The 10,292-nt window shown below is 36.4% G+C and overlaps 2 protein-coding genes across 3 annotated transcripts; one reads left to right on the top strand and one right to left on the bottom strand.

Annotated features, from left to right (window-relative positions):
- Positions 1–200: 200 nt before the first annotated feature.
- LOC107962456 (uncharacterized) lies at positions 201–1,898 on the bottom strand. Of its 2 annotated transcripts, none has more exons than XR_001701623.2 (2): positions 837–1,898; positions 201–357 (listed from the first exon to the last, which is right to left on the bottom strand). XR_001701623.2 is itself a non-coding variant. In XM_016898852.2 (2 exons), exons 1-2 carry the CDS (start codon positions 1,792–1,794, stop codon positions 976–978), a joined length of 750 nt encoding a protein of 249 aa, XP_016754341.1. In that variant the 5' UTR covers positions 1,795–1,898; the 3' UTR covers positions 552–975. The 2 variants fall into 2 exon arrangements, 1 of the variants encoding a protein (XP_016754341.1); XM_016898852.2 differs by lacking the exon at positions 201–357 and having other exon boundaries at positions 552–1,058; positions 1,128–1,898.
- Positions 1,899–5,493: 3,595 nt separating this feature from the next.
- On the top strand, positions 5,494–6,387 carry LOC107963225 (uncharacterized). Its single transcript, XM_016899790.1, has one exon. It carries the CDS (start codon positions 5,494–5,496, stop codon positions 6,385–6,387), a length of 894 nt encoding a protein of 297 aa, XP_016755279.1.
- The last annotated feature ends 3,905 nt before the right edge of the window (positions 6,388–10,292 follow it).

The following is a 10,292-nucleotide window of genomic DNA, read 5'->3' as shown; positions in this document are numbered from 1 at the left end:
GGATTCAATCAAACAACATATTATTCACCATGAAGGTTTAATTTAATTTTCAAATACAAATATGATGAACAAGACAAAGACTTAATATTTAACTTGAATTTTTATTTAATTTAAAAAATAAAAAATCAAACCACGTAATGGGTGATATTACTAATTATTTGAAGGGCAAGAGCAAGAGAGATGGCCTTAAAAGAACTGAATAAAGTGCAAAATCACAATACTATATAATTTTAACTTTGTCAATATTTCAGTATCCAAAACGAAAGTACCCAATTACATCATCTACTTCAAATTTTTAACCAAAATATATACGCACATATCCATCAGCACACCACATCAACAGGCACCAAATGAGCCCTAAAACTCAACATTGTTAATAATAATAATAAAAGCTTCCATGACCTTTTACAGCAATGAAAAGTGAGTAAGATTATTACTATAACTCCCTATCTTTTCAAACTCACAGTTATTCACTCAAAACTACCTACAAAACAAATAATCTATTAATGGTTTTTCAGATATACATCCACAGTCTGCAGCATTCATCTTCATATGTAATTCATTCCATAGTTATTCACTCACAATTACTCAAGTTTTATACAGGAAGTTCCAGGCTCACTATCAACTTCTTAGTGACAACAAGAGCAAACAAAATGCAATGACAAGCAGTATTGGCAAACGAAAAATCCGTCAATTTACAAGGATGGGAATAATTAAGATGTGGTAGTGATGTGAAGGGGGCACTAAACTTCATTTAGAGCAAACCAAATGTAATGGCAAGCAGCATTGGCAAATGAATAATTACGATGTAGTAGTGATATGAAGGGGGCTCTAACCTTCATTCAGAACAACATTATATCATGAACATCTTTGGGATATGGAACAGTGATGGCAGATTGATGCTCTGCAGCTGCATGAATCCCTCCCTGCTCGTTGTACCAAATATTTAATCTTATATACTCAAAACTCATATGTTTATGGTTGACCCAACCCAAAATACACTTGCCATTGCCCAAACGATACAGAGTGCCATTCATTGTTGGATCCACCTGAAAATTCTGATGACCATTTGACGGTCAAATGTTTCTTATCAAGCAAATTATACGCCTCCAAAGAACGGAACTTACCAGAATAATTATAAATGACAGTATACAGCACATCGTCCACGATTGTCGCTGATTCAGACCAGTAACAAAATTTTTGTTTGAGGCAAACCCATGATTTACGATCAAAGTAATAAGCGTAAAGAGTATCATTGGCATTGCAGTGTACCAAAATCCGAGATCGAGAAGAATCTAGAACAGGATCACATAGACCGATACCCTCCGGAGGGGGCGACAATGGTTCCCAAATATCCCCACTTATATCGTAAACCTCGCCAAAAGATTCAGAACCTATACGTTCGAAGACGTAAATCTTTCCTTCAGTAGTAAGAACCAGGGGAAAAGACCGAAGGAACAACATAGAAGTAGTTTTTCTCCACCCACGTTCAAGGTCCTTCAAATCTAATTGGAAAACATCGTTTACATCATCATAACAAAAAATAGTAGCATCATTTTTGTGTATTCCCCCAATAACGTAAACGTGGTTGCCACAAGCAACGGCAGTGGAAGATACAGGAGCATCAGGTGGCATCGCCCTAATAAAGACATCATTGCTTTCCAGATCCAAAAAAGTGCAACCGAGTGTCATTTCACCATCGGTACCCAGCCATTTCTCGACGAGGGACCTGATCAGTTCATCTGGCTCTTGCCCACCAAAGTAACTGGAGGAATCACTAGTATCGCCGCTCATGGTTCACCCTCAGCTTCGCCTTTCCAGATCCAAAATTGATTTTAGTTTTAGGGTTTGGGTTGAGTAGTGATTGACAAAAAAGATTGATAGTTGTAATTTTAATATCCTATTGTGTTTTTCAATCTCGATTTAACATATATCTAAAATCAATAATTATAATTCAAGTTTGATTTTAAATTATTTACATAAATATTAGAATATAAAAAATATTTAAATAAGCTTTATTTAATATAATGAAATTTATATTTTTATAATTAATTATTTGATTATGGACTTAAGGGAACACCTTTTACATGATTTAGATCACAAAAGCTTTAATTGCCAAATGAAATATGGGTTGTAGCATTTTTATACCTTTAATTACCTTTTCATTGAAAATTGGGACTATCTTGTTGGCAGTGCAACAAGAGTTGTTTCCCATATTTGTCTATAACAATTTATCATAATTTGTATTCTAGCATTTATCTTTTCAAAGGTTTCACCTTTAGTATTAATTGGGACCTTCAAAACCTAAGCCTTTCAAAGCTTTCAACACCCTCCCTTTGCTCTTAAACCAAGTCTTATTGTACCTCAGAAGCGAATGAGTAAACGGATGGGTGAGGGAACTGAAGTTGCAGAGTTTGCAGAAGACAGAGAAGTGAAAAACACAATGTTGTACCTCATATCTAACTGACGGTAGTGAGCAGCACTTAAGGGGAAGGGGACTAAGGCTAAGGGATATGGTAAAACTTTCAGGTTAAAATAATCGGCAAAATATCTCTATTAGTTCTTGTATTTTATGAAAGTTGCGGATTCAATCCCAATACTTTAAATTGGGTTGGGTTTATAAATTATACTAGATTAGGTTTATATTGGGTAGGACTTAAAAGTGCTGGGGTGAGCCAGTGGTTGGGGCTTAGGTGGGCAGTGGACTAAGCCTAATACATATAATATATGATATTAATTATTAAGTTTGATTAATTTGGTTAATTACTCACTTTCGAGCTAAATAAACTAATAACTAAACTTTTAAAAAATTATTAACCAATCTCTGATCGAATTAGATTAGCTAACCGATTAATTGAATTAGATCGATTCGATCGATTATTTTGATTTTAACCGAAATTTAAACACCCCTAAATCTGTTACTCTAATATGATGATCTTTAAATTATTTTTCTATAAATGTATTTGTTACATTTTTTTAAGTCCTTGAGTGCCATAATCTTGTATATATATAAAGCATTGCATGGCATATAAGAAATTAACTTGGGAGAACATAATGGAAATAGAACTTTGGATTATTAGGTTTTGGTCAATAATGTTCGTTTCTGGGAAGGATATATGGCCTACCCTAGCCAATGAGAGTAAGAGGACCAAAAACAAAATTTACCCATTTAGCTAAAGAAGTTTAGTCCTCTACCAGGTAGAGGTCTCGAGCTGACCCAACCAAATATCAGGCCCATTTGGTAAACTTGAGCCGTGTTGAAAAAAAAAACTTAAATTTTTGTTCAAACCCGATCCAAATTAAATATGTTAAACTTGGGCTCGACCCAATTTTTTTTAAAACTACATATACCAAATCAAACTATGTATTTGACTTAGACACGTTATTATGAAATGCAACTAATATGATTTGGTCTGGCTATAATTCAACAGCTTTATATTATGCTAGACAATAGCTGGTGGCTTTATAACTATTTTAAGACCTGACAATTAATCCATCTTCTCTCTTCACATTCCTCTTTTCCCATCTTTCTCCCATCAAATTGCTTATCTTGTTTTCAAGCTGAGCATTTTACAACACGATCCTCATCAATCAGGTTTTTAGCAAGTTTTAAAATTTTCAATGAGAATAAAGCGTAAATGTGCCACTACCACTTAATCTTCTATATAGCACATAGTTCATATAACATTTAACATAAAGTAGAGAGAAAAGTTTGGCACTTTGGCTTGTCAAAAGTAGGTAATTCCATTTGCTATCACAACATTACATAGATTGTCCATTCACCAGTCTTCCTACATGTGTTCCAATAAAAACAGAGAATGTCAAATGGATTCAAGCAATAGTAGCTTGAGTGCTTAAATTCAAAGTCTATTCTGAACTTCCTAAAAGTATTGAGTAAATTAAACAGAAAACACAAACAAAATAATTCCAGAAAGAGACTCATTTTATGTCAGCAATCAAGCATCTTGCTTAAAGCAATCACTATATAAGGATCTTATCACAAAGGGATCAACTAAAGACAATACAATGGTTAAACTACACCAATGTCCACTATATATGTCCAAATAACTTATTTTTGGAAGAAGTTTTGAACTGATGATTGCAAGATTTATAGGGACTGCGAAAGAAAAATAAAGCGCTTTACATGGCAATGGATAACTACGGATAATAACTGCATGATCTTAAATCTGTCAAAAATGCCTTCATTAGGAACTTTTAACATGAAAAGTCAGCATTAAATACCAATAAGAAGATAAAAAAGCATTAAATTAGTTCTCAAAATCACAGAGCAACAAAATAAAAACTGTCTATTCATGTTCGAACATGCACTGTTTCTATTCAAATTTTTTCATACCCTCTCATTCAACTTTCAGGCTTTCCTGTTGAACTTTCTGATAAAGCAACATGAAGGGGAGCTTTTATCTCTCCCAAGAATGAGCTTTATTGGATAAAACAGAATGAAGGGAAACCAAAAAGCTGAGAGTCATTTTGCATGCCTTACTTATTTTCTTCAAATTCTTCAAAAACACTTCTATTCAATAAGCAGCTAACTTAATATTCATGATTGTTGAAGTATGGTCAACATGCAGCACCAAGAAGCTGGTCGCGCACGCTAAGCCATCGAGGAGCAGCAAGACTGAGTGCAACAACTATTATTTAGTTTCTTTTTGATTCATTTTGTTAATGTAATGTGTTCTAGTTCAGTTTGAACTTAGTTTAGTTTATAATTGATGTAACTTGATGTTAAAAGTTGTTTACTAGCTTTGTTCAAATGTGCAAGTTAATTTCACCTAGTTCTAATGTATTAAGTGGAGTTAGGTAGTGTTTAGGTGATGATTTTATTGATTTTGACCAGCCAATGTCTGGTATATGTAATGGCAATATGCCAAGTTTGTTTCATAATGAAATATCATTGAATTACATTAAAACTTATGCTCCATTTTTTTCTTGTTTTTTCAATTCTGTTCTTGTTTTCCCTTGCAAATCTGTTCTTATTTTCCCTTGCAAATCTGTTTTGTTTCTTCCACAAGCAACGAGGCTTGCTGCTTAAGTTTCAGCTTTGGAAGCTATTTTGTTCTCTAAAATCCCCAACAATTGGTATCTAGAGCTTTCATCTTAGAGGACCTGTTGTAGTTAAACATCAAACCAAATGGCTTCATTAAGCTTTTCTCCTGCAGCACCACCAGTCTTCAATGGTGAAGGGTTTCACATATGGGTGGTTAAAATGAGAACTTATCTGCAGGCCTTTGATCTGTGGGAAGTGATGAATACTGATGCTGAGCCTGCTCCACTTAGAGCCAACCCTACTGTGTCTCAAATAAGACAACATGCAGATGAGAGGACCAAAAGGCACAAGGCCATGTCATGTATTCAGAACTGTGTTTCTGATGTTATTTTCACCAGAATGATGGCCTTTGAAAGGAGTTCTAAGGCACTGAAAGAACAAGGCAGTAGCAGTTGGTAAACTTGAGAAGAGATTTTGAAAATCTCAAAATGAAAGAAGAAGAGACAGTTAAGCAGTATTCAGATAGAATTATGGCTGTGGTTAACAGCATAAGACTTCTTGGAGAGCAGTTTAATGAGGCAAGAATAGTGGAGAAAGTGCTTTCTACCTTACCAGAGAGGTATGAGGCAAAAATATCCTCTCTTGAGGACTCAAGGGACCTGACCAGCATCACATTGACTGAGCTGATTAATGCTCTCTATGCACAAGAGCAAAGAAGAGCCAGCAGACTTGAAGAGCACCAAGAGGGTGCCTTCCAAGCAAAAACCAAGTCTGCCTCTAGCATTACAGCCTACAAAGGTAAGAAGACTTGGAGAGACAAGCCTAAGTCAGATACTCCAAGAAGATGGGACAGACCCTGCAGACATTGCGAAAGACCTAGTCATCTAAAGTCCAGATGCTGGTTCAGACCAGATGCTGTGTGTCAACACTGCAAGAAGAAGGGCCATGTTGAAAGAGTCTGTAAAGAAAAAGGCAAACCTGGCCAAAACCAAGCACAACACAAGGAGGTTGAAGCTCGAGTGGCTGAAGAAGGCAGTGACCATGAGGAGCAAGTTTTTGCTGTGTCATGCTCAGCAGCTCAAAAGAAAGCCTCAAATGGATGGCTTCTAGACAGTGGCTGGACCAATTATATAACACCTGATGCAGGCATTTTCAAGTCATTAGACAGAAGCTGCAAAACAAAGGTAAAAGTTGGGAATGGTCACTTCATTAAAGCAGAAGGTAAGGGAGATGTTCTGATAAGGACCCCTATAGGCAACAAGCTTATTTCAAATGTGTTGCTAGTGCTTGAAATTGACAGAAATCTTCTCAGTATAGCTCAACTGCTGGAAAAAGGCTACTCTATTGAATTTAAGGGCAATGAATGCCAAATCAGTGACTAGAATGGATCAAGGCTAATGTCTGTCACTATGGCTGATAAGAGCTTCATTGTGGATTGGAGAAATGACTCACACTCAGCCCATGTTGCTTCAACAGAAGATACCAAGCTTTGGCATCAAAGACCTGGTCATGCCAACTTAAAATCTATGTCTCAAATGGTCAGCAAGGAAATGGTTGAAAATTTCACTAAAACAGTTCAAAATGAAAGTGTATGTGAGGTTTGTCAAATGGGAAAGCAAGTCAGGCTCCCATTTCCTTCAAATACAACCTTGAGAGCATCAAACAAACTGGAACTGGTGCACACAGATGTCTGTGGTCCCATGAAAACAGAATCTCTGAATGGAAGTAAGTATTTCATTCTTTTTATTGATGATCATACCAGATATTGCTGGATTTATTTTTTGAAACACAAATCATAGGTAGCTCAAGTGTTTGTAAAGTTCAAAGTCGTAGCTGAAACAGAAACAGGCTGCAAATTAAAGATCATCAGGTCAGATAATGGAGCTAAGTATACCTCAGCTCAGTTCCAAGCTCTATGCAATAAAGCTGGTGTCAAACATCAGTTAACCAATGTCTATACACCTCAGCAGAATGGGGTCAGTGAAAGGAAAAATAGAAGTGTTATGGATATGGCTAGGTGCCTTCTATTTCAGAAGAATTTGCCCAAGATCATGTGGGCTGAAGCAGTTAATACTGCTGTGTACCTTCAGAACAGGCTACCAACTAAAGCATTGGCTCATAAAACTCCATTTGAGGCATGGTTCGGGCTCAAGCCATCATTGGCTCATTTGAAAATCTTTGGTTGTCTATGTTACAGCCATGTACCAGCTGTGAAGAGAGACAAGTTGTCAAAAAGGGCCAAACCTGGTATTTTGGTAGGCTGTAGCTCAGTCAAAAAGGGTTATAGGATCTTGGATCCTTTAACCAATAAAGTCCAAGTGAGCAGGGATGTTGTGTTTGATGAGAAGGCTTACTGGAATTGGAAAAGAAATGAACCTGAGGCTATTTCTGAATAACTTATAGCAAGTCAGTTTGAATCTGATCAAAATGGTCCTAATATAGACATAGATGATGAACCTGTCAGGGGTACAAGGACATTGGTTAAGATTTATGAGAGGGTTCATGTTGCACAAGAAGAACTTACCTGTTTTAAAGAAGCTGAAGCTCATGAAGGTTGGATGCAAGCCATGATTGATGAAATCAAGATGATTCAAAAGAACCAGACATGGGAGCTAGTGGAAAAGCCTGCCAACAGAAAGACCATTGGTGTCAAATGGGTCTATCGAGCCAAACAGAATGCTGATGGCAATCTGAATAAGCTAAAAGCTAGGCTTGTTGTCAAGGGGTTCAGTCAAAGATATGGCCTAGACTACATGGAGACTTTTGCACCAGTAGCCAGGTTAGACACAATCAGGTTGATAGTTGCTTTGGCTGCACAAAGGCAATGGATCATTTATCAATTGGATGTAAAGTCTGCATTTTTTAATGGCTTACTTGAAGAAGAAATTTATATAGACCAGCCTCAAGGCTTTGTTGTGTCTGGAAAAGAACACATGGTGTACAAGCTTAAGAAGGCCCTATATGGTCTGAAACAAGCTCCTAGAGCCTGGTATAGCAGAATCGACAGCTACTTGGTCAGTTTGGGATTCGAGAGAAGCATGAGTGAACCAACTTTGTATGTCAAGAAAGAACAAACTGAAACACAGCTCATTGTATCCCTGTATGTTGATGACCTTTTAGTGATAGGAGGAGATCAAACCTTATTGACTGAGTTCAAGATCAAAATGAAGGATATGTTTGAAATGTCTGACTTGGGGCAGATGACTTACTTTCTTGGAATGGAGGTGCAGCAAACACAAAATAGAATCTTTTTGGGACAAAAGACATTTGCTACAAAGTTATTAAACAAGTTCTCAATAGAGAACTGCAAGTAAACAAAAACACCAGTTGCTGTTGGAACAAAGCTAACGAGCCAAGGAGATGATGTGCAGGTTTGTGAATCCACCTATAGAAGTTTAGTAGGCTATTTACTTTATCTAACTGCATCAAGACCAGACATTATATTGGCTACAAGCCTACTATCAAGATTTATGCATTGCTGCAATAAAAAGCATTATCAAGCAGCAAAGAGGGTTCTAAGATACATCAAGGGGACCCTAAACTATGGACTTCAATTTAGCAAGACTGAAAGACTGAAACTAGTGGGATATACTGACAGTGACTGGGCTGGTTCCTTGGACGATATGAAAAGCACCTCAGGATATGCTTTTACTCTTGGCTCAGTTATGTTTTGCTGGAGTTCAAAGAAGCAAAATGTGGTTGCACAATCGACAGCTGAAGCTGAATATGTGGCTGTTGCTGGAGCAGTCAACCAAGCCATTTGGCTAAGAAAAATCTTGGCTGATTTGAACCTGCTTCAAAGGGAAGCAACAGAGATTTACTGTGATAACATGTCTGCTGTTGCAATTGCAAAGAACCCTGTCTTCCATGGTAGAACCAAGCATTTTAGCATTAAGTTGCATGTGGTAAGGGAGATGGAACAAGCTCGAGAGGTTAAGCTGGTTCATTGCAATTCAGAAGACCAAATTGTTGATATTTTCACAAAAGCCCTAAATGAGTCTAGGTTCATCAAACTTAGAAAAGAACTAGGTGTTAGCAGCATGCTAACCAATGAGGAGTGTTGAAGTATGGTCATCATGCAGCGCCAAGAAGCTGGTCGTGCATGCTAAGCCATCGAGGAGCAGCAAGATCGAGTGCAACAACTATTATTTAGTTTCTTTTTGATTCATTTTGTTAATGTAATGTGTTCTAGTTCAGTTTGAACTTAGTTTAGTTTATAATTGATGTAACTTGATGTTAAAAGTTGTTTACTAGCTTTGTTCAAATGTGCAAGTTAATTTCACCTAGTTCCAATGTATTAAGTGGAGTTAGGTAGTGTTTAGGTGATGATTTTGTTGATTTTGACCAGCCAATGTCTGGTATATGTAATGGCAATATGCCAAGCTTGTTTCTTAATGAAATATCATTGAATTTCATTAAAACTTATGCTCCATTTTTTTCTTGTTTTTTCAATTCTGTTCTTGTTTTCCCTTGCAAATCTGTTTTGTTTCTTCCACAAGCAACGAGGCTTGCTGCTTAAGTTTCAGCTTTGGAAGCTATTTTGTTCTCTAAAATCCCCAACAATGATGACATGGTTCAAGATAATTAAAGCACAAAGGTAAAGTCTTATTCATTTTGTGGAAACTGTGCAGGGGGAAAGGTCTTTACTGTTATTGGTTTAGACCCAAAGGAATAAAGAAAGACAACTAAAGAAGGAACACAAACAAAAAGATATTCACATTAATGCTACTAGGCAGAACAACATAAATGGGAGAAACAAAGATCATACCGAGAAAGGGAAAATTTTCAATAGGAAGATTAAAAAGAAAAAGCATAAAGCTCAAGTACCGAAAGTACCTAAAATTACTCAAGTAACAAGTTTACCAACCTAGTTACATATCGTAAGACTCAACATACAAGATAGCAACGAAATGACTTTCGAGTTAAGCTAGAGAAAATGGATGCTTGACCATGTATTTACTAAAGCTCCCATCCGAGACCAACGCACAAAAATAAACATAACTGTACGCCGAGTAATATATACTCAATAGTACTAACATAATTTAAGTTCAGTTATAAACATAATAAAATTGAATGAACAAATAAGTAAGAAGATTAAATATATTATTAACATGCATGAAATTAGTTGAGGAAATCTTGTAAACCAGTAAAACAAGATGTTGCAAGAAGACAGAAAGAAAGACTAAAAGGAATAAGTGCGGTGATAAAGGCTGTACCTTCCTAAGGCCAGTGAAATCATTAAAGTCTAACTCTAAAATATTATCGAGTTTTCCTATCGTTAAAGGCT

This window comes from Gossypium hirsutum, chromosome A06 (genome assembly GCF_007990345.1).
Source record: "Gossypium hirsutum isolate 1008001.06 chromosome A06, Gossypium_hirsutum_v2.1, whole genome shotgun sequence".
Classification (NCBI taxonomy): Eukaryota; Viridiplantae; Streptophyta; class Magnoliopsida; order Malvales; family Malvaceae; genus Gossypium; species Gossypium hirsutum.
Note: the sequence above shows the minus strand (reverse complement) of the source record. Positions and strands in the feature narration are given on the sequence as shown.

Coding starts and splice junctions, on each gene's coding strand:
- LOC107962456 (XM_016898852.2), bottom strand. CDS start 1,794: ATGAGCGGCGATACTAGTGATTCCTCCAGTTACTTTGGTGGGCAAGAG. Junction 1,059..1,127: donor TGTCATTTATAATTATTCTG/GTAAGTTCCGTT, acceptor AATGGTCATCAG/AATTTTCAGGTGGATCCAAC.
- LOC107963225 (XM_016899790.1), top strand. CDS start 5,494: ATGAAAGAAGAAGAGACAGTTAAGCAGTATTCAGATAGAATTATGGCT.